We start from the raw sequence: 25867 nt of genomic DNA, 5'->3' as shown, positions 1-25867 counted from the left end.
TTAATAGTTACAATGTTGCATTTAAAATAAATGCTGTTGAATCCTGAATATATATATATATATATAAAATATATAATATATATATTTTATACATATTTTATATATATATATATATATATATATATATATATATATATACTATATATATATATATATATATATATATATATATATTTTATTACGTTATATATTACGGTTTCCACAAAATATTAAGCAGCACAACTTTTTCAACATTTTTCAACATATATATATATATATATATATATATATATATTCAAATCAGCATATTAAAATGATTTCTGAAGGATGTGAGAGTGAAGACTGGAGTAATGATAATGAAAATTATCTTGGCAGCCTTGCCATCACAAAAAAATATAATAAAGCAGAAAACAGTTGTTTGTTTTAAATTGTGATAATATTTTACAATAGTACTGTTTTTTCCCTGTATTTTTGACCAAATAAATGCAGCCTTGGTGAACAAAAGAGACTTTTAAAACATAAAACAAATCTTACCAACCCCACACTTTTGAACAGTAGTGTAAAGTATGTAAATTCTTTATTTATGACTTAATTCAGAAAAGTTATTATAAAGTGTGTCTCAAAAACATTGTAAATTCAGGCAGTTTAGTCATAATAAATCATGAAATACAGAACTTCATATATTCAGATAGTTTATGCCTTCTCAAGAGGGAGGCCCCTGCCATTTTACATATGTTGTGATTGATTAGATGCCTTTCACTGTCTTGACAATTTGTTGAAGGGTGAAAGCTGATCCCTGTCTTAGACATTAAGATAAACAACTCATATTTACAGACTCTGTGATTTCCATCTTCTGAATTTAGTGAGAATGCTCTCCCCCTTTGCAGCTGAGTCACATATATATATATATATATATATATATATATATATATATATATATATATATATATATATGAAGGTCCTACGGCTCTCCATGACAACAGCATAAATTGCACTTTTTTATTCTGTTTTTTTCCCCTTGCACTGTAAAAGTTGCTCCTCATATATTGAGCGATCCATCTTATCTTGACAGAAAACGTATCTTTTTTTATGTTGATGCATATATGCAATTTTCACAGACATTTCCACACATTCCCATTTTATATAAAAAGCAGTAATAAATGCTCTGTGTTGTCAAAGGCTGTAATTCTGTGGCTGTTCATGTTGACAAATGCTACAACCCAAGCAACTTAACCAAGAACACTTAAGCAGTACATGTACAGTTATTCAATGCTGAGTGGAAATAATTGCCTCTAGATGTAGAGATATATTAAAATGAATTCATGTATAACAGTTACGCTTTGTCACATCATCATGTCTAATAGAAAAGCAGGGAAATGTAGTAAAACAAAGCTATCGAATCAGGTGATGTAAATGTAACTCTGTATTTGCACATAGATGACACGTAATGCACTCCTCATAATACTTCAATTAAAAATGGACATTTACAGAGAAGAACATTTCTTAAAGCGAGAGACATACAGCCAAGTGTGCTTTGATATCAGAACAGAGATTTCACTTCATAAGGCAATTGTTTTGTGGTAAAGTGTTTTTTTTTTTTTTTTTTTTTTGGTCTTTGCACTTTCAAAAAGTGCAAATACGGGTGTTTATCAGTATATATCCAAGAAGCAAATGTGAAGCTTTTCATGTTTTGAATGAGATGAGCAGTATTTACAAAGCGGCCAACAAACAATATTGTAAGCGTGTTCCATAACTTTAAGGTTGCCTTCTCAAAAGAGATTTCAATAAACATTAAAAAACCTGTAATGAAATTTAGCCATTCAGTTTACCTTTTGGTTTAGCCATATCTCTGAATACAAAGGAGTTTATATCCAACATTCTGGCAATTTAGTCCCACATTAAATACAGATATACAGATCTCACAATACAGGATTTGTAACTCCAGATAGAATAGAAAAGCACGAATTTGAATCTTTGCTGATTGTTATAACTGTTGGACCACTGTGCTCCAATACTTTACATCAGAATAGACTTCTTATTGTTGATTCTCCATCTCAAACAATGACATGACCAAGAATAACTACAGCCCCCGCACATACGTGCTAAGAAACCGTAGGTATATATTCTGACTTAAATTGTTATTTTTCAAGGCTCAAGGCAGTCCACTTAGGAAAACCCCCCATAGTCTCAAAAGGAACCCTTACTCAAAGACACTATGTGGGTTTAACCGTAAGCTAGATCCAACAATGTTTTCCAAGCAAGGGAATATTCTGGCAACGTACGGCTTCCGCATGGTATGCTCCTGTATCGGTTACAATCAAAAATTCTGCTTCTTACAATTGGTGCCCGAAGGAAGAGGGTTCAAAGAAAATCTCATCCACAAACATTTACATGTACACTGACAATAAATTTATTTTCCCTTTCTCCCTTTTTCTCTCTTTCACATTTACAAATACATTCTCACTGGCAGGCACAAATGAACAACAGAGGCTCATTTGAACTAACTGCACAGCTGACTGAGTTCTGGCTCTGTGGAGTTGGGGAGCTTGGTGTTAAAACTCTGGAGTGCTTCCCGTATTCGCACCACCTCGCTGGACGAAAGCTTGAGCCTGTGCCTCAGCAGGCAGGAGAAGAGGTCCAGCTGCTGGGCTCCCGGCGGAGAGAGCCGGTTGATGCGGTCCCTCATCTCCAGAAGCATTAGGAAGGCCGCATCCTGGGATCCTTGCGTGTACGGGTAGTCCAACTGCAGGATCAGGTCCTTGATCCCCTCCGGATCAAAGTGCATGCTGTAGCCAAAGACCTTCAAGCTGTTGATTTTCATGTAGCCCAGGTTGGCCGAGTGGTCATCCAGGTCCAGTGGCTCGTAAAAAAGCGTCTCATTGACGGCGGGGTCGTCAGTGATGATGCGACTGCGCAGGTAAATGTGCACTGTTTCAAAGAAGGACTTCCACTTGCTGCCAAGAGCGAGGGTCCAGTTATAGCACTGGAGTGAGGCATCCAATTTAGTTCTTTCCCAGTCTGGGAAGTCTAGCTGGTTGACGGGCATAAACCAGCTCTCGGAGTGGCTTCCCCCGAAGGGGTTGACATAGATAGCAGGCACGGGTTCCAGCGTGCTGTTCTTGGTGGAACAGATCTGGAAAGAGATCCCCATCAGCATGTGGATGAGGTTGGACTTGTTCTTGTTACTCTTGAGGGTGAGCAGCATGCGCTTCCTCCAAGCCGGGTTGAACCAGCTGCCCAGGCGCACGTCGTTGCTTATGTAGATGGCGTGGACCTCCATGCGGCTATCGAGCCTTTGGAGAAGGTAACGCATCTCTGCGTCTGGCATGTCAAAGTCAAAGTTGATGTAGTGGTCCAAAGAGTTGGCGATGTTGGGGCGGCAGAAGCCCATATGGAGGATGCTGCCTGGGAGGCATGTGCCACAGCGGGTGACGTTGTCCGGGGCGCAGGACAAGCAGAGGGTCCCCTCACCCACCCCACATGGCACGGAGCCCTGGCAGACAGTGCGTTGCTCTGCGGCACAGATGCAGCTCTGCAGTTCCTCAGAGAAGGTGCCGTGCACACCATGCTCGCTGCAATACAACAGAGACTGGGCTTTGTTGAGCCAAAAACCCAGAGTTCTGCAAGACAGAAGGTAGCAATTACCGACAAGATTAGTTCCTAAAAAAATTACAGGCTAGCATTTGCTAAATGAAGATAAAAATCGAAAGATTTCTGTGCTTCGTCGCCACGAAAAATTGTTCAGCTAATATGTTAATATTGTTCAGTCACAACTTGACATCAGCTTTATTTTCTTTGTGGTAAATGAGGCATTCATTTCCTCTTGCTGATTGATACGATTATTATATCGAGTGCTGATGGCCTGTTCTTTGACAAATGCAAATTGTTCTTAACTAGTAGAGGAAGTGAGTCTTGCCTTTGGGGATGTGTGTGAGGAGATGGCACATTCTTTTCATTCTCTTTTATCCAATTTAGTGAGAGACAATTTGAAAATAAATGCTCTCCATTATTAAGTGCAACTCACTTCACAATTGTTGACGAATACTTAATAGCATGCATAGATAAACAAAATTTATTTGTCCTTTCTGTTGGCTGCCTCCCTATGGGATTTCATTTCATCTTGCCTTCCTTTTGTCCTCGAGTCTCGAGTTTATTAATCATCTTATAATGTAAAAGGTTCTTCTTTTTCATGAGAGCATTTGATGTCAAGATGCAATTCAGGCGGTAAATAAACCACTAAGCAGTGCTCATATATTCATGTTGACTCAGTTAACTGCATCTTGGTTCAGCTTGGCAGCTTGGTTCAATAATTAAGTTGTTGAATATTCTATTTTGATGACAAATCTCTCTGAAATCAGTTGTATGTTAAAATATTCTTTTTTTTACCATTCAAATAAACTGAAAATATCATAAAACAAATAGAACTTTTCTTCTATTTTTGAAAATTACTAATTGTGACCATCTCAGACTTGGCCAGACATAGCAATTAAGTTCTTAAACTTTTTTTGGGGAACATCAAACTTACAACATAGCTCCACTGTCTGTCAAGAAAATAACCCTAGACTTCATGCTAAAAAAAAAAAAAAAAAAAAAAAAATATGAATGCAAAGGGGATCAAAATGTGCACAGGTGATCAAAACGACCTGGTTTTAGTTTTTATTTAAAGAAAATACATCATGATTTGATATTTTTCAGAGTAATGCCATCATTTTCACGAAGCAGATTTTTGACTACAATTATAATTCTAAGTTGATTCTAGGGTACTTTTGTTTATGAAACTAATGAAGCAGCAAAAATGATTTCACTCTCCGTTTGGGTTAATTCTAGTGTGTTTTTCCTTGCGCGGTGTTAAACGTACAAGCAGACACAGATGGAAGCAGTCTGAAAGGAGTTAAAGTCTTCAAGCTGAAGGATGCTAACTACAACCTGTCCCTCGTGTGGAGCTCTTGATTATAGTGTGTGCAAGCTGACCACTCTTCAGAAATGTTCGCTCTAAACAGGCACCACGAGGCACAATGTTCACTCACTTTAATTTCATCCAGCCTTATTTCTCATCTCTTCCCCCCCCCCAAAAAAAAATCAAATATCCAGCAACCATTTCTTTGCATAATCAAAAATGATTGTCCTGCAAGAACAACATCTGAACCACACAATCGTGCAGCTTCAATGCCTCTAAGCCATAGTCTAAATAAACCACACAATGTTGTGTTTACTGAGAGTGAAACAGCCAACTGTCTTATAGACACAGAACCACAAAGACAAATGTTTGAATGCTAAAGTAAGCTAAAAAAAAGAAAAAGAAAAAAGAAAAAATCTTATCATTTGCTTACACTCATGATGTTCCAAACATGTTATTTCTTTCTTCTATGGACCATGGAAGACGTTATTTTGAGGAATGTTTTGAAGAAATGCTTTTGTACATAAAAAGTCAATGGAGTCAAAAAACAACCATGAACTTTCATTGTTTTGACAAAAATACTTTAAGAACTATCCTATTTTTGTTCCACTGAAGAAAGACAGAAAGTCATGGAAGGTTGAACTGACACGAGGGTGAGAAAATGATGAAAGAATTTTTTTTTTTTTTTTTTTTGATGAGCTATCCGTTTAATTGATGCTTTCTAAAACCCACAATGCACATGCTCCCTTACATGATTTCCAAAAACAACAACAACAAAAGGCCTTGTACCTTTCTCTAGGCAGGCTGATCTTTGGCTGTGTAGGACAGCGCTTGCTGAGAGCGAAGAGTTTGCGCACTATCTTGATGGCTTTTCCCAGCACCACTTTAGTGCTCGCCTCCAGCAGACCATAACGTCTCTGCAGGAGCAGATCTGACGTCCAGAACTTTAAGACGGCAGAGGTGTTTAAAAAATGATCTGTTGGCAATTTCTTGAGAAAGGCCTTGAACTCATCTGAAAAACATAAGGAGAGCAAGAAATGTTATTATAGTTATTATTACTGTGAAACCTTGGAGAAGGTGAATAAACTATATCGAGCTGTTATGAGCTTCAATAAGAGGACATGAAATGGCTCATGATATGAATGCAAGTTATCGAGCGATTCATTGTGGGTGTTAGGGAAATAACAGTAGCAGAGACAAAAACGTTAATCACTTGACTCGCAACACATCACCAAACTGTATAGCAGCATCACAAAGTGAGGTTTTATTAAAACTTTTGACAATCATTGTGTACTTTTGATTGATCACTACTTGAAATAAGGACAAGCTAATCTGTCTTCAGCACAGACAGTTTAGCTGAAAAACTCATAATTCTTAACAGAATTTCCCAACACCTTCCATTGCAAAATGTTGTACAAGCTGTAAACAGTGAAATATTAGCAGAATTATCAAATTCGAGTCTAGAAAATGCATTTGGTGCCACTTAAAAAGACATTAGCATCCCTCAAAACTGGAGAGAAATGAAGACATTTGCACAGCTCTGAGGAGACAAACCCCTATCCCCCTGAATTTTTTCATTGTAAGGCCATGCAGAAAGAGCTCCATTAGTGTCACAGGGCATTACATTGTGCAATGATCCCGCGAGCGGTGAGCCCAAAGGCTTTGGCATTGGCTTAAACTGCCAGTTAAGCTCAGTTTAAACTCTGTTTTTCTTCTTCTCTTAGCATTTTATTAGTACCCTTCTTTGGAAGTCACATGTGTACAGTATATTATATCTGTGTATTGCAGTGAAAGCAGTGTAATATTAACAACACTAAATTATTAGGAACACCATACTAATTCTGTGCTTGACCCCATTTTGCCTTCAGAACATGACTTAATTCTATGTGGCATTGATTCAACAAGGTGCTTAAAGCATTCTTTAGAAATATTGATAGGATAGCATCTTCCAGTTGATAGAGATTTGTGGGATGCACATCCAGGGTACAAAGCTCCCATTCCACCACATCCCAAATATGCTCTATGGGTTGAGATCTGGTGACTGAGTTCACTGTAATAAAAGGGCCCATTGTCAAGTTCAAGAAACCAATTTGAAATGATTTGAGTTTTTTTGACATCAGAGGATGGGTACATGGTGGCCATAAAGGGATGGACATGGTCAGAAACAATGCTCAGGTAGGCCGTGGCATTTAAACAATGGCCAATTGGCACCAAGGGGCCTAAAGTTTGCCAAGAAAACACCCCCCACACCATTACACCACCACCAGCAGCCTGCAAAGTGGTAACAGGGCATGATGGATCCATGTTCTCATTCTGTTTACGCCAAATTCTGACTCTACCATCTGAATGTCTCAACAGAAATCGAGACTCATCAGACCAGGCAATATTTTTCCAGGCTTCAAAAGTCCAATTTTGGTGAGCTCTTGCTAATTTTAGCCTCTTTTTCCTATTTGTAGTGGAGATGAGTGGTGTCTTCTGCTGTTGTAGCCCATCCGCCTCAAGGTTGTGCGTGTTGTGGCTTTACAAATACTTTGCTGCATACAGTCCCTCGCTTGTAACAAGTGGTTATTTCAGTACAAGTTGCTCTTCTATCATCCTTGAATCAGTCGGCCCATTCTCCTCTGACCTCTAGCATCAGCAAGGCATTTTCACCCACAGGACTGCCGCATATTGGATGTTTTTTCCCTTTTCACTCCATTCTTTGTAAACCCTAGATATGGTTGTGCGTTAAAATCCCAATAACTGAGAAGATTGTGAAATACTCAGACCGGCCTGTCTGGAACCAACAACCATGCCATGCTCAAACTGACTGCACTCACTGCTCTTGATAGAATAATTATAAAAAGTAGCTTTTATAAGAACATATTTTTTTTTTCTTGAATGCTTAAAAGGATAAGTTTATTCAGAATTAAAAACTCCTGATAATTTACTTAAATGAGCAGGAGCAATTGTTTCATCACATTGCCATCTTCAGTGCACCTGTTCATTTGTTTTTAATTCACTTTCGATTTGCACTTTTTGAACAATGCAATAAAAAACAAACAAACAAACAAACAAAAAAACAATGCATCAGACTACTAAATCCAGTATGCGGCCAGCCACCTTCTTGCTCATTTTCCATAGTACTGTGGCTCCACGCACTAGAATTTTTATTTTTTTTGTCAATTTAGAGCGCAGCAATTTCTTCTAGTTTCCTGATCACTCACTCATGCGCGTCCACGACTTCATGCATTTATGTTGAAAAAGTCATAAATGACGTAGGCGGAAGTACCGACCCAGTGTTTACAAAGCGAATGTGCAAAGCATAAATTAAAGGACCTTTACCAAAAAAAGGTAAAACAATGATGTCAGGCGAAGAAAATTAGATTTTCGCTTTGTAAACACTAGGTCGGTTCTTCAGCCTACGTGACGTGTGACCTTTCCAACGTGACTATGTAATGCGTGAAGTCGTGGATGCGCAGAACTAGTGCAAGACGAACATTTGTGGTTAAAAAGTAAATACAAATTTTATTTAATTTTTTTTTTTTAGAAAACTTTGTAGCTGCATTGAAACTGCAATTTTGACCTTCAAACCCGTTGACGTCACAATGCATTGAAACAAACCCAGATAGCAGACTGACATTGAATCAACGTGGAAATATGACATCGAAACAACGTTGATCTGACATTGTTTTGCTCATCGAATTAACGTTGAACCAACGTCAGATGCGTCATTCTTTCAAAAATAACGGAAAATCAACTTGAAATCAACGCGTTGTTTCAACGTTATGAAAGCAAACCAATTTTCGATTTCATTTAGCTTTGAAGAATGCCGCGTCTGACGTTGGTTCAACGTTAATTCGATGAGCAAATCAACGTTGTTTCAATGTCATGAGAGACGTCGTTTCCACGTTGATTCAATGTCAGTTTGCTATCTGGGAACGGCTTATTCCGAGACACTGTTTATGATTTATGAGGATTAAAATGGAGTGTGTAAAATTCTACCATTATAGGGTGGTTGTGTACATATATATATATATATTCATAAATATTTTTCATAAATTATACTTTTGATGCAGCTAGTAGTATACTTACATTTAATTAGTATAGGCCTATTTTATTGATTCATTTAAAACTTAAACAACGAAAAAAAATAGTATGTAATCCTAATAATAATTATAATGATAATATGATGAAGAAGAAGAAGAAGAAGAAGAAGAAGAAGAAGAAGAAGGAGGAGGAGGGGGAGAACAGTTTTATTCTGTCACGAAACTGCTGCTATAATTCCTCTGCTGTTATCGCTTCAGTGAACCTCGCGCTGCCCGCGCGCACCACAGATCAGCTGATCATCGTCGGCATCGGATTTGAAAGTAACGGCTCCTCTCATCAAAGCTTCAGCTGTTTGTTCGGCTCTCCGTTACAAGGTTTGTAAACTCGCCAAAGAAATATACAGAGTCTACTCACTTTATACTCAAACACATACATATATAAACTAAAACACGCGTTCTTACAGAGTTTATCACTCGTTTATTGCACAGCCTATGTGGTATGAAGGTTTGAGCCGCGATGCTAACTAATCTAACGTTAATGAACTAACGTTAAAGAATTAATGAAAATCATTGACTTATTGTCTTAGATTGATTTAGTCATTCACTTAAATCTATTCTGTACAACTGTGTATTGCTGATATAAATTATTAATAAATAATTTCTGCTGTCGACTGTCGTCATTGGCGTTATGAATAACAAGTGGATAGGCGTTAGTTTGGTCTGTTTTTGTTTAGCTATTTACTACAGGTGCCCTGATTCTTTCAAATACCATTTTAAAGCCCTTTACTGGCCAACAATTATTATGTTGTGAATGGACATAATCAGCTTTGTTCTTTTGTTTCCTCAGAAGAACCACTCACTGCATTTCTAAAATCATCATTTCAGAGGCTATACATTGAATTACAGTAAGTTATATGCACCACATTCAAGTAGGCCTGCTTTATTATGAACTTTTCTGTGTGAATTTGTTTTGTTTGACTGTGTACTTGTGTGTTTTTTAATCAGTTATTCTCTGAAAATATTCCTTCATGCTCTCAAATCACAGATTTGGCACCAATTATGCTATATGCATTTTTTCTTATACCTTAATCTTTTGCATTTTAATATAAAAAATTGAACTCTGAATTATAACTTAAAGTGTATTCTTTTTAGACAAAAATAGGGCTATTATATGGCTTCAGAAGACTTGCAACACAACTCGTAACACATGAGTTGTGGACCAATTTTTTTTAATTTAATTTTTCATATTTTTTGGATCTTTTCTGTGACATTTTTGGAGATTAACACAATATTTAACCATTTTTACATAAATTGTTGCATTGAATTGAACTAAACAAGTGTACATAAGAATGGTTTCATGAATGATTTACACAGTTTTGTTCTGCTTGTCTCCGGCTGTAAAACTGAATGATGACTGGGGTTGCATTACGCCTGAGATCTTTTGGGTTCCACAGACTGAAAGTCAAACAGGTTCGGAATGTCACAAGGCTGAGGACATTATTTTAAGTTCACAACTATCGCAACTATCACAAGTTTCGCAACTATATTAATTTTTGAGGTATGTTCCGCCATTATCTGATGAGTGATATCAATATTCTTATTAAAAACAAATGATTCAGTTTAGTCATTTAGTTACAAAGAAGGCTTTGCATTCCTTGATTGAATGAGCTCAATGGGCTATATGCACGCATAAATTCCGCATTTGACGCAAGGATGCTCGTCCATTTCCGGTTGTGGAGATTAAAGCGGAGGAGAACCAAGGAAAACGGGATTATGGCAGAGTCTTCAAAATTTACTGTCCTCCCGACTTTGAAACGAAACGTACATACGTTTAGATGTAATTTTATATATAGTTATGTTTATTTAATATAATTTTAAAAAGAAGCATAAACACAACGAGGGGTGTCTGTTTTATCTGTTTTTGTGACTAACGTTTCTTTATTATAACCATGGAGTATAAAATTCAATATAAATTATCTGTATTGCATTGGACTCTACGATCGGCGGAAGTTATCGAGCATCCTTAATCCTTCACCGGAAATACCGCCGTGCATAGAGCCCATAGCATTTCGTTTTACAGTTATTGTATTCAGATGATTCTTACATCTGCACAGATGCTTTATCGCTTCATGAATCTGATCTGCAGCACACTTGCTTTCATTACATGATAAAAAAGCAAGCATTTAATATGTATACGTATTTTCCAAACAAAAGCCTAAAGGAGATGAGATCAGGGTTGTTATATAATGCAACCCAATAAAACCATAGCGGTTCGTTCTGTACCTGATCATAACCTACCGTCCCTTTCCCACATAATGGCATGAATTGTAGCCATATGCAGCAGTGCTTTTATTAGATTTTTCTCACTCACTCTCTCCCTTTCTACCTTCCTTACTTTGAATCGAATCTCTCTCTCTGTCTCTCTCTCTCTTTCTATCTTTTCCCCATCTCTTTATCTCCTTCTTGCCCATATTCTTCCGGATATCTCATTATTCACAGCGGCACATTTACAATGTGAACTTTTCTTCCCGTTTCTGCCATATTCTGGCATTTATGACTATATGTTCAAATTTATGGACTATTTAGCCCTTCCTAAAAATGTCAGCTGGAATGATGAGGTTATTTTCCTCAAAACACATTCTCATTTTGTGCATTAGTACCTAAAATTTCTATGAACAAGAAGAGATGGGAACTTACTGCTGTCTATGCACATTCAAGAACATAACTATGGGAAGCCGTTTAAGCTTAAATTGTACCCAGCCTTACTCGTCGTAATTTCATTTTTACGAGTAAGAATTCAAGAGCTGTACAATTCAATTCATACAGGTAGCAATTACAATTAGAGAACTCTCTAATTCAATTCTACCAGTACCAATTGCGATTAGAAAGCTCTCTAATTCGATTCTTACTAGTAAGAATGTAATTGCAGAGCTAGCTCTGCAATTGCATTCTTACAAGTAATAATTGAATTAGAGAGCTCTCTAAATCAGTTTTTGCTAAGAATTACATTAAGAGAGCTCTTTAATGCGATTTATAGAGCTCACTATTCAGTTCTTACAATAAGAATGCAATTTCAGAGCTCTTTAATTCAATTAGAGAGCTCTTTAGTGCAATTCTTACTAGTAGGAACTCAATTAGAGAGCTCTGTAGTTCAATTATTACTAGTGAGAATTACACTTGCAGAGCTCTCTAATTAAATTCTTACTAGTAACAATCCAAATTGGAGCTCTACAAATGAAATTTTACTAGTCATATGTCTCCAATTGACCATTCATTTTTAATTACAGAGCTAACAATTAGAGAGCTCTCAAATTGAGCTCTGCAATAGCATTCTTACTAGTAAGAATTCAATTAGAGAGCTCTGCAATTGTAATTTTTACTAGTAACAATTAAATTAGAGAGTTCTCTAACTGTAATTGTTACTATAGTAAGAACAGAATTGTAGAGCTCTAATTAAATTCTCACTGGTACAATTACGACGAGTAAGGCTGGATACAATTTAAGCTAAAACGGCTTTCCATACATAACCGCAATCATGCTCATTAAATAATGGTTGATTACTGGTCGCTACATCTGCATGAGCACTGATTGCTCATGCAGATGTAGCGCAGACCAGACCGCTGGCAGGTGACAATTCTCAAATGTGTTTGTACCGAATTAGGTCCCTTAAATAGAAAAGGAAGTTGTGTGTACATAGTGAGTTTATCCTGTAACAACAACAACCCTTTGGATCACGGAGGAGAAAACTTGACATTTACACTTTACCTTACCATTTCTTATATTGCATCCTGTGTTGCATCTGCACAGTATGGACTGTAAACAACAAAGACAGTTGAAGGAATAGTAATCAATGCTGTCTGCTGATGCAACTATAGACTGTCAACTACAAAACTATCAGATCTCCAACAAAGTTTTTCTTAGACAGCCACAATTTATTTGAAATGATAATTCTTTACCTGTTGTTGTAGTACACAATCCCAGTGCAACTATTTGCGTTCTCTTTTATTTTAGATATTCAGTTTCAAAGTGCCTCTTAGATTTCATCTAAATGTGTTCAGTTTGTGAACACATTTATAAAGCTCCAGTGATGCCTTTTTTTGAGCGTTAGAGAGCTGTCTAACCAAGCCAAGCGTCCCTGCAGGTATGGCCTGATTTAGTTTTGTAATTATAAGCAAACCATCAGTGCGGTGCAAACTATTCTCAAGTAGACACACTGAGGAACTTAAACTTTTGATATCAGGCTGAAAGCAGATGCTGGCGATATTGTTGAAATTACCTAAAAAGGCCTCTTATTTTTTTGTTATCACATGCAAATAGGGCTCGCAAATTCATTATAGCTGTAATGAACTGTTTTGCATCTAAATAGAAACAAACGTAATTATCAGCTCCAAAAACTCCACAGAAGTTGCATTCTGTGCAAAGAAAAATACAAGTTGTATGGAATTTAGTTTACAGTTGTTTGAAATAACAGTTTTGAACTGTTAAGTCAGGACAGAGAAGACAGATCAAGGATGTACCTTCTGCCCTTCAGCTTATTATTGCTTGGATTTTTTTTCTTTCTCAACGAGAAAGCAGGGCACCTGTATAATATATTCAAATGAGTGCTTTTCGCTCTTCATGGGAGGGAGCATTCTTGTTATCTTTACCGGACACCCTACAGAACAAACAGTGCCGCCTGGCCTCTTTACGTCTTTTATATCTCCAAGTGGAATATGATTTTAAAGCCGGTAAAAATGTGGTGGCTACCAGATGACAGGGCATAATTCAGAGATTGATCAAAGCACAGGTAACGGCGGGATGGCTGAATTACGGCTCGTCTGGAGATGCTGACTAGTCACTGGGTCCTGATTAGACATTTCTCGCGGTGTTAGAACGAAATGAAGGACATTTGCTCTGTTAATCAGTCAACTGGGCACAATTTTTTTCCCTGGACATTAATGCAGAATTGAGTTTCCCCTGTAATTGCAGAAGAAGACATTTTGTGACATGAACAAGACACCGTTTCAAGTCTGTGGAAGGAATCGAGGTAAAATAAGCCTGGCAATCAGGCAATGACAGATTTACATGAACTCACGATTTAACACATTCCAATGACAGCCACATATGTACGTGTTTTTACATTTCTAGGCATCACCCCAAGCCTTTGAATCATCTTATTTTTTAACTGACAAACAAAAGTTGGTTTTGTCTATATGCAAAAGTGATATTGCATAGATAACGCCTATCATGTCCACAAATAGAGGTTGAATAGTACTGTGTGTACAGACAAATCGAAGGGCTAATAAACAGTATTTTACTACTGTTTCACTGTACTGAGAAGCCATATTGCATTCTGAAGTCACGGCTGTTGCACCGACAAATGGAACTCACCACAAAGTAGGCCTATGTTTTTGTCAGAATGTGTATGTCCAGTTGTAAAGGCGAACATAGCAGTGTGTGGGTGTCTCAACGTTGCTCTTGGTACTGACCTGAGAGTTGACCATTTATAGTGCTGCCCGTTTGTCAAAATTGTTCTGATATCAGTCTGTTGATAATCGCCAGTAATGTTTATGCGAGTACTCATGTCACCAGTCATTAGTAGGCTATAGCTTTTTACATTTAAACTGTAACCTGATTACTTTCAGTATAATTTATTTTACATTAATTTATTTTTAAATCAGCAGGCCTACTTTACACGTTGTTAAATTTGCACTTTCTCTGAAACCAAAATTTTGTAAGCCTCTACTAAAATTAGATGTAATTTAATCTGACTAAAACATATAAATATGACATTTACTTTGAAACTAAATGTCAAGAAACAATATTTTATATATATTTGCCATTGTGGGACTGACCATAAAAACCAAGAAATTTTCTTTTTCGTCCAATAAAGAAAAATGAGCAATGAATCATCTTTCTTTACACGCTAAACAAGAAAGTCAAAGCGAGGAATGCTATCATAATGCATCGATGGCAACCTGTTGAAAGAGACTGTATAGCTTTTAGAATAAGAATGAACCGTCGCTTGAGCTTTTCTCTGATAAAATACTGTTTCCTCCACTCCTGCTGTCATCAGAGCTCCAAAGCAGTCACTGAAATATACCTCTCTCTCCCTCTCTCTCTGTTGCTGAAACCTGAGACATAAATTTAGAGCCTTTAGCCTCTTTGTCTTGGTGCTGTGCACTGCGATCACTGCTTATGGTTCTCTTGTGTGTGCTTTCAGCAAGGCCAAGCTGTGTTGTTGAGGTCTCAGCCTCCAAAATCTCATGAAGGAGATCAATCCTAACTAAGACAGTGATTTTTGCCAATCAAAGTCTGGAGAGGAGCATAAAACACTTGAAATGCCCGCTCGTATGTTGTGAAATATAGGCAGCCAGCATTGTGGACCGACACAACATAAATTTATAATTATAACCACAGTCGCAAAAGTACACTCACAAAAAAGAAAAAGACTGAAAGAAGACAAACATGTTTACAGAAGAGTACTCAATTCCATTAAACATATAAGCATGTCTTTTTATAGTCGGTTTGAAAAGATTTATCTGCCATGCTATGAAAAGTGACGCAAATTTCTAAATGCGTACATAACCATATTGCAGCCTGGGAATTCTTGGTTTAAGTAAAATTATAATTTTAATCACCCCATACTTCTAAGTTATCAGAAATGATAGTGCTGCTTGTTTTTCTTAATAGTCCATTACAAAGTAGCATATCAGGCCATCGTGTCATTATGAGTTTGAGGTGCACTGAGGCCTGGTCTGAACTTAAATGGGGCAGCAGGATGAATAAAACTCTTAACCTGAAACAGGCATCGGGCTGCAGCATATTCATCAAAACCAAATGGACTGTTCTGTCATACAAGACACTGCTCGCATCATTAAAGTTAAAATAAAATTAAAATGTAAATGCTTGTGAGTTCGGAAACTAAAGTTAAGTGGCAGTTTTTTTTGTTTTTTTTCCCCCCTAGGCTGGAAGATAAGTTTGCATGATTCAGTTTAGTTGCAAATTATTGCGGTCCAGCAGGGCTGGCTGGCTGTACTTGGTATCCACTACCAATTTATTATTAAGACATACTATTATTTGGAGCTCTCCTACAGAACAGCAGGAAGACAGCTAAATAATCTCAATCCATTTTCTCCATTTTTACACAAACTATATAGTGTTGTCTGCATTCATAAATCTCCACCGGCTACCCAAGTAATTGTAAGAAACAATAGCCTAATTATCCACAAATAGTCCACTTTAATAATACATTTAAATATAAGTTTATTAACAACTACAAGCCAACATATGCCACCAAATTAACAAACCCCTACTGATATAGGGATGTATATGTTATTCAGCTCAGCTTTAACAAAAACACAAACAGTATACAAATATGATAATATTGAGCCTGACACATATTTTTTTATTTATTTAAAATAATTGTCAGTGAAAGGTGATGCTTAATAAAATAAAAATGTATGAATCTATATAAATACAACTTATACAACAGTATTTTATCATCTTACATTTTATCTAGTTTATTTTGATGTTTAATTAAAGGTTCTCTAAGCGATGTCACACGTTTTTTTAGGCCCAAACATTTTTTGTCTCATACAGCAAACATCTCCTCACTACCCGCTAGCTGCCTGTCCCCTAAACACACTGTAAAAAAAATAAAAAATAAAATAAAAAAAATTAAAAATAAAAGTGGTCTATGCAAACAACCCAGGCTCCACAAATGACAACAAAAATAAACTGTGGCAACCCGCTCCTCGAAACATAATAAACTGTTTTTAAAAATCATCTCCAAAAGACGGTCAAAATTTAATTAGACTATCATGAGATTGACAATCAAACAATTTTAAGATACTCTTTTCACTGACAATTTAATGAAAATAAATAAATAAATAGAGATTCTTGCCCAGTTTTGTGGATTTGTTGAAGAGATTATGGTCAATTAGTCATGCTCAAAACAGAGAGAGAGAGAGAGAGAGAGAGAGAGAGAGAGAGAGAGAGAGAGAGAGAGAGAGAGAGAGAGAGAGAGAGAGAGAGAGAGAGAGAGGGTGTTCTGCAGTGTCTCTGCTCATCTGTATGAGAAAAGCAGATCTCACTCAGTATTCCATCACTCATAGTGAGTTATTCGCACTCAGTACACCTGAATTTCATTATAAAATATTCTCAGATTCCATGCAAGGTCAGTAAGATTAAAAACAAATAAAAAAAAAAGCATTAGGGGGTCTGCAACTTATTTGAAGTAACTGTTTGAAGTTTCACTCACGCAGAGAAAAGAATTAAAGTGGAAAGAGCAGCAATTTTCAAATAACTTATCACCTAAGGAACTGAATAAGATAACGTGACACAAATATACAATTTACCTTTATGAAATATCACCAGTCTTCTACTGGCCTTCAGATGGAAAGCACATAGGCGGGTATGCTACTGTACTGTATGTTATTTTCTCTACTTTAAGAATGCCTCGAGATTAAGGCTTTAGCTGCTTGCAGATTTTTTTCATTACCTATAGCTAAGAAAACATTTCAGGTCTATCATATGTTTCTCTGTCAGACGGCCCACCTTTATCTTTAAAGACATTTTTTGAGGCTCAGGGCTGAATTGAAGTCTGCATGGCACCGGAGCTCAGTCTCCTGCCCACATTAGTGCTCTGACAGCAGGGGTGCCATCACATGCTTGAAAGTAAGCAGTTCAGAGACCCCTGATGCTATCCAGCAACAGAACTCTGATGGATCTGCTCAGTCGGCTATAGCGTCTTTACACAAGAAAATCCTTGATTTAACTGTTTGACAAATAATTGCAGAAAAATGAAGTGGAGATCTGCCACAGGATTTAGGACTGGAAAACAAAACTGTGTGCAATGCTGCTTATGAACCTAATATGCATACTATGTATTTACACACTGTCAGCAAGTGTAATTTTTCATACATGATCCGCAGTTTTGATTGTACATGCACACTAGGAATAATGCAAACAAGTCCAGATGGCTCTATTGAACAGGTGTGTGGTTGAATGTTGCTTCCTTTACATAAGCAAAACAATGAACTGAAGCACAAAGAAAAAATAGAATCCTATCAGGGTCATTAAATCATGTTTATATCTCTGAGAAATATAGAAAAAGGGAATTATTTTATTGCATGTGTATTTTTAGGGTCCGGCGGGGTTACGACGAGTCAGGCATTTGATGTCTTATTGAACTTATTTGCTCTGCTTTGTTGCACTGCAATTGCAGATGAATGAATGCTGTCAAACTGTTTCTTACAAAACAATTGAGATCGAAAGAAAAAAAAGCCAAAATAAAAGGAAAAATGTGTGTAATAAATTAATATAATATAAATTAAGTTATTATTCAATGGCAATTGTATTCATGTATTTATTTCTTTAGAATAAAATATAATTAATTGATTTACAGATATTAACAGCAAAAGTATATCATGTTTGGACAGAATTAAATAATAATTATAATGTTAAAATTAATTATCTAAATTAAAATGAATATATAAAAATAACTATTGTATTTATTTATTTACCTTTACAACAAAAAAATATGATGTTGTAATTTTTTTTGAAAGACAGCATTTACTAAAACAATCCTGTTGAAAACTTGGAACTAGGTTTTTGAAACTAAAATACAAAACCATTTAATACTGTAGACTTTTTGCTATTGAGATATAGCCCTTATAACAACTTCTCTGTGCACCAACTAGCCCTGTCTCCACTATATTTAACTCTTGCCGTTGCTCACATCGCCCTCATTTATAAAAGTCAATGATATCAGTAAATGGACTGCTCATAGTCCTAGAGAAAGTGATGTATGTCATCATGATCGTCATCACAGTGAAGATTAGACTTTCAATTAAAGTCTGTCTTGCTCTTCTTTTGAGGAAGCAAATGACCTTGACTACCCTGCTCTCCTAGAAAGATTGCTACATGTGTGAATGCTAATAACAGTCTTTTTTATTGATCCTAGCAAATTCAACAGAGATGTACAGAGCATGGGGAATACCTCATGTGATCTCTTCTATGCTGATGTACCACCAATTACATGTAATGTAATGCCAGTAAAGAGCTTGTGGAAAAACATAAATCTTAGCACTCACAGCAGGGAGGAAATGAGGATACATTTCAGGCTTTCTTCCTCAAGGAAGCATTTGTAGCCTTCGGCAACTTAAATTGTGTTTGTTTGGCGTTCTTTTTCATTCTTTTCTTGCTTTTTTGCTTGCTTTTTTATTGTGAATTTACTCTTTTCCTTTTTCTATAAACTCTTATGTGAATTGCAGGCCTGTTTGGTGGACACAATTCCTCCCTGCATGCGTTTGTAGAGCCTGTTTTGCTTAGTTACATTCTTTTGCCGCATTCTTTGTGTTTTAGGTCATGTGTGGAGCTCTTAGTTTAGTCACATTTAACCAAAACCAATCTCGCTGTTCCACGTCATTGCACCAAGGTGACACCAAACTGTCATGCTGCGATGTTCGTATATTCTATTCCCTACCTTTATTTTCCAGGGTTGACATTTATATTTTGCAACCTCCTCTAAAAATTTTAAAAAACATCTTTTGTGTGGGAGTTTTTCAGTGAAAACCTACTTGGCTGTCCGCAGATTGCATGCTTTACTACACAAAGACTACGACCTCATCATAACGTGTTTTAGAAATAGCAGGCAATCACTATTTACTTTCTGCCTGAACAGATTTATTATATTTCAGAGTGACTCGTGATCACCCTGTATCTACTGGTTTGGCTGCCGTCACAATGGATATTGGAAAGGCCAATATCTGACCCATGCAATTACAATTTTATTGGGTTCACAGATATTGCCTAGAGGACCAAAATCTCAGCTGAAGGATACATACAGTGATTCACACTAATGGATGCATGTGATTCACATTAATGACCAATCCTGATTACAAGAAAATCTCTAACATCTGCTAATAACCAACAATAGACTAATGCATCTATGCATCCCTAGCAAACACTGCTAAATTGAAATGGTTGTCAAATAAGAAGACAATTGAAAATCAGGAAGACTTTGACCCCTTGTTACTCCCCCATAATGGAAAAGTTAATTTTCTATTGTGCAAACATTAACATTACATTGACCAATGCCAGAGTAATGACTTAAATGGACTGTAAATATCTGCAAACATTGATTTTGAAGCTTCTAATCCAAAACAAGAAAGGCAGAACAAAGAAGTGAGGACATGATAAGTAGCTGTTGACTGAGTATCTCTGACATGCAAGAAAAGCTTATACCTCTCACCCACCATTAACCACTCAATCTTTTCCCATTAGTGCTGGAGTGCCTTTTGATTTTGATGAATTTATATAACATGCATCATGGCCTATTCTCTAGTGATGAATGCAGATATTGATTGTGCCTCTCCGATGACTGCCTCAACCAACTTCACGGCAATTAGAGCAATTAATATAGACATGGCTGATTCTTACAACACAGTTACTGTTGTTCACTGTTCAACATTGAAATGTGACAAAAACAGCTGCACATCCTGTTAAAAAATGAAAATGGGACTGAGATTTAATATGTAGAGGTGCAATATGTGCTATTATAATAACATTTAGAGTTAGCACAATGTCATCATTTTTACACCAGTGAGGGATCCTTGCTCAAACCGACTATTGCGGAAACACTGGTTGCATGTTAGATATGTTCTATTTAGCATATCGTCTATTTTCGTTGCACAGTATAGGTTTTAAGATGGTTCACTCATATTACTATGAATGTAAGAAAGTGCAATGCACAATTTGGTAGAATCATTCTTGTTTTCCCAAAAATAAACAAGAATATTAACAGCACTGCTAAACGGATGTGTTTGACCACTGCGCTGGTAGCAGAGAATCTCAATCATCCTTATCATCCTCGCAAAACTCTTCATAAAAGTGATTATAAATTCAATTATTGCATCTAAAATGATTATTTTTAGTTATTAGACTTTTATTTTTTATTTATTTACAAAATATAAAATGATATTCTATTAGGCTACTGATATAAGAATCGATTCCCCCTTTTACCTGATATATAATATTTGCAATTTGTACTGAGTATAGTTTACACTGTATACTGTGGCAAATTGCTACATCTTGAAATCTGACTGCAAACTTACAATGGAGAAAACTTTCTTTTGTTATTTGGTAACACTCTAGAATACTGAATAAATACACAGGAACAAATGAGTAAAGCATTTTTAACACTCTAGTAACTCTAGTAACTTACTTAGTCAGTAATAATAATGCTTAGTTAAATGTGGTGCTTCACTGTTAGCAATTGGTATCTACATTTTTTTGTACCTCCCAGAGGACTGCTAAGACCTGCAGTTTCATAATTAATATGAATAATGTATAAGTGTTATAATTATAATGTGTAAAAGTGAAGGTCATTGTAACCCACTAATAACGACTCAAGTATTACCAAATCCTTCAGAAGGAATTACTAATGATTTGGATCCATATTCTAAAGTGAAAAAAACATCATTATAAGCTTGAGTTTTTTTGTAATGTTTTGGATGATAATAATACGGTGACCCAGTAGTGCACAACACAACACAATTTAAAAAAAAAATAAAATACATAGGTTCACAATGAAATTTAGCCACAACACACCGAAATGAATGAAATGATTTCTTCAAAGGTATACATTTTTCCCCCCCTCCATTTTTCAATTTACGACAGTAGGTGTCCTCAAAAAGTTTTTATCAGTGCCATGGACTGCTGTGTTGAATAGTGCTACAGAATACTAATGTCTTTTTAGCGGTGTGTGTGTGGTCCCTCCAAATGACATTATTTAGAGGTGCTCAGTGGGTGATCTCAGCGAGAAATGTGACCTGAATTAAAGGCTTTCTCACCCTACTCGAATTACCCCAAGTGGATTTGATCCTTTTCCCTTTACACGAGCACATAGATCAGGCCGCGTACAAGACGAACTGCCATTGTCTCTCACATTTGTCAGCAGAAGGAGATCCGGGAAGTGCTCAGGCTACCTACAAGCCTAAGTGGCAGACAGTCAGAAAGTGACACTTCTAATACCATTGCTGATGACAATGACAGTATTTTTTCTCAGAGTCGAAAACTCATTTTGTACACGCCGCACCGCACAAATCTATCCTCATTTTGTCTGGGCCACCTGCCAGATTTAATGACAGCTGCTTATCAAGGCAGAAAATATATGCAGCTGTGCAGAACAAGGTTTCCCAGCAGTCAGTGGGAGTGTCACTATGTGATAAACCTTCGTCATACTCATAGAAGTCTTTATGTCTGTCTAAATGTAAGTAGGTTTGTTTACTGTAATAGTGTAAAGTGCAGCTTCCGAGTTAATTTCTTTATTGTAATGGATATTTTTTTTTAAATAAAAACAAGGGTCTGAATTATTACAAGATAATACAATAATATAAGAGACTGTATAATTTCTATGAATTAGATTGTTTTTCTCAGTAGCTGTATTTCCATTACCTTTCAATTGTGAATTGAAAATACGCACAATGGAATTTTTTTTTTTTTTTACGCTTGCACGAGGTGGTTTTTCAGGAAATGCGAAAAAGGAATATTTCGCAAAACTACAATGGAAACAGTTTTTGAGCATTTACAGTCACCTGACTTAGAAGACACAGTGTGTTTCAATCAATGAGTTTCTCCTATTTCTTGGACTAAAATTTACAAAATATAAATTCTCGATGAAATGGGATAACCCTTTATATGTGTTACCTCAATATTACAGGTTTTTAAACTATGGTAACTTTGTAATATCATTTTAGCTGATGCCTTTGTCTTATCTAACATTAATGATAAACTAAATCCTATGAAAATCATCTGCTTAAATCTATAACAGATAGATATTCATACACAAGTATAACTACGGTTGCAGAAGCACAGTCAACTAACTTTTGAGTGTTTACGGACTGGATTTGACTGTTGCAGCCCATAGAAACAGATGTTCATAGTATTTTTTGTAATTTTTAACCAAAATGTTAGGATTCAAAAATGACAGTCAAAACATCTGACTTTTCTGTAGTAACATATTCCCGACGTCTCCTATCATTTAGTCCAATAATTTAAACCCTGAGACTTTTTTCCATCTAATCAACAACCAATTAATAAAACAAAGTCCCCATCATTACTTTTTACTTGTATGTATCACAATACAATAAAAACCATCAGTTGATACTCACATTTAATTGAAACTTATACATGTATATTAAAAATGTAAGTAAAATAAAATAAAACGTAAAATAGAACTATATAACATATATAACTATATAAATAAAAAAAATATGTACATCATGCAGAGTTATATATTTGTAAAATGTAAAACACAGAGATATACTCAAAACTCTGAGCACAGAGTTATATAATTTGGCTATAGGTTTAACCCTAGCGAACAATTAATCAATCAATCCTGTTAATTCATGGAGTCTTAGGGAAAACTGGTTTTCCCCAACTGGTTATTTTATATTACCAGAACAGTAAGAAAAATTGAGAAAACAGGTATTTGTTCCTTTCTTCAAAAGGTTGTTCTATGGCATCAGGCTGTCAAATGTGTGTGTATGAGTGTGCTTATGTTGTGTAAGTAAGTGTGTGAGTGGGTGTCTAGATGTTGTCAATGTGTTATGGAACTGTCCTACACTAACTGAAACTGACTGTACATCCACAAAGGCCTTTGGAAACATCTACAACGTCCAACATTGTACCTTGCTGAAGATTGGACCTTGATGTCCCTAAGCCGGAACCTATCTGTCAGTCTAGGTCCAGTGGGAACCTCAGTGGGATACAAGGTCAGTAGAGCTGACAGGAGCTCCAAACAATGCATTTCTCTAGAAATCATCTGCCTACATGTGCTCTGCTCTGTCCATCCTCTTCCCTTGCCCAACAACAACTTCATGACAGCAACTTCCTGAAGTTTCTAGAGACCCTTTGCAAAAGTTTCTGGACTTTTCAGAAATGTACAAGAATGCATTGAGAGGAATGGTGATAGTCTAGCCCTGAGCAGAGGAAATAATCCATTGTGAATCACAGGAATTGAAGAATTCTAGGACTATTACAAGACAAGTGTATGTTATCATACATTCAAAAGATCAAAACCATTGCCTGTGAAAAAAAGCATCAGAAAATGAGATGCGCATAGTAAAAAGAAAGATAAATAATAAATATTATTTTTCCAAAATGGTTAGTAGCTGTATTTGCATTGATTTTGCAAGTCAAATTAAACCGCTTTTATTTATTTTTATTTATATGCAGCATTTTTTAGGTAAAAATCCTGAAACATTGAAATTACATTTCGATGATAAAAAATAATAAGCCTGGTATTCTGCTTAAGAAAACAAATGGCTTGACATCTTAAACATCCCATTACAATCTGAACTGCTAAACATACTTAGTTAATTGCAACAGCAAAACATAAGGGAAGGACATGCTATCCATAATTCATTTTCTAAATCCACAGCAATTATTCCCCCCAAGCAACATGCAAATATTAAATAAGAAACTGCCATTTTTGGCATTTGTGAATATGCATAGGTCGACCCGCTGGTTTGTTTATTGGCTTCTTTAGCGAAAGCGAATAACTTGTGGGATTTGGTGGGGAGAAGTATCATGTTTATGACAGTACAGTTTTGTATAATCCCTAAAAGCACTGTTGCTGGGTGAATCCATTCGTTCTGCTAGCTGATTTAACCCGAAGTGAACGGACTCGTAAAATCTTGCACGCTAGAGAACTCAGGATATGGTGTACTTTATTCTTAAAAACAGCATCCACTACCGTGCCAAGCTAATCTACCTCTGATTTACTCAGTTTATGAGGTAATGAGAAGCATGGTGAAGCGATTTACTACCTGCATTAAGTTAATCAATTGCCAAAAGGAAAATGTTTGTATTAAGCAGGCTACCGTGTGCTACATTTGACATGTCAGATACAGTAATCAAACAGTTTGAATCATATTTTTAGTCTCTCTAAAGTAAGGAATTCTATTTTCCAAAGTTGTCCATTAAGAAGGAATAGACCCCTTCATTTTATATTGTTTATCATAATCCTGCATGACAAATCAGTTTCCCATTCTTAATCTGAATGAATGTTCTCACTCCTATTTGGCCTCCTGACAATAGTGACAGGTTTCTGTGAGTCTGGATAAATAAAACCCTTACGCTGTAGCTATGCTATGGCCAAAGAGCACTTTCCCCAAGCCTAGCACTTCACCTGCTGAAAGGAGATATGCGTTCTTATGAGTGCAGTGCCACAGTTAAAGGGATTTGAGCTGCTTTCATTAATGCTCCATCACTGAGCAGGAGAAGCTTTTAGAGCCAGCTAGGGTTTATCTCTCTGATTGAATCATTCTTTGAATGTGGAAATACTCAACTAGGAGAAAAACCTGAGGTGCCATCTTTCTATGCTTCTCTCTCTTCGGCTTGCTTTACTTTGAGTTTGCTCTCCCTCTCGCTCAGACACCATTAAAACCCAAGATTTTATCAGTCTGGCCTTCTCGCAACCATAGCAATAAAACAGACAAACCCTCCCTCTTGTCGGTTTAGTTTTCTACTCCAAGGTGCAAATATATCATAGTCAGTGAACTTTAAAGAACTCTGAATTAAACCCAAACATGGGTCCCATTTATCAAAGCAGTCCACAGTTCATTATTGACTTGTAGGCCCTTGCAGGCTTATTCAGGGTTTTCAGAAACAAATGAACCAAAAACCCTGTAGTCAATCATTTTTATCCATTAAAACTCATCTATCATCACCAAAATGACATATTTAAAAAAAAATAAAAATAAATAATATATATTTTTCTTTATGCCTAAAATGGCTTGAATGTAATTTGCTTTACACCTTTTACACCTTTTCATTATATGATGTATGCGGATACATGAATATGCAAATTAGCCCTGCCTCCACTCCACTGACAGTAATTAATATTAGCCTTTTGCTCTACTGGGTTATCAAACAGCTGATAATGTGTTGCTAATGTTAACACAGTCTCATCCCA

At 36.3% G+C, this 25867-nt stretch overlaps 1 protein-coding gene across 1 annotated transcript in view; it reads right to left on the bottom strand.

The window, feature by feature from the left end:
• Positions 1–1384: 1384 nt before the first annotated feature.
• brinp2 (BMP/retinoic acid inducible neural specific 2) overlaps positions 1385–25867 on the bottom strand; it is a 91296-nt gene continuing 66813 nt past the window's right edge. Inside the window, exons 7-8 of the mRNA XM_039654722.2 lie at positions 5666–5888; positions 1385–3599 (exon numbers count right to left, since the gene is read on the bottom strand). Of these exons, the coding sequence (XP_039510656.1) occupies positions 2480–3599; positions 5666–5888 (1343 nt within the window). The 3' untranslated portion in view covers positions 1385–2479. The remainder of the gene's footprint in view (positions 3600–5665; positions 5889–25867) is intronic.

This window comes from Pimephales promelas, chromosome 5 (genome assembly GCF_988280905.1).
Source record: "Pimephales promelas chromosome 5, fPimPro1.hap1.1, whole genome shotgun sequence".
Taxonomy (NCBI): Eukaryota; Metazoa; Chordata; class Actinopteri; order Cypriniformes; family Leuciscidae; genus Pimephales; species Pimephales promelas.
The sequence above is the reverse complement of the archived record's forward strand: the minus strand, read 5'-3'. Positions and strand labels throughout refer to the sequence as shown.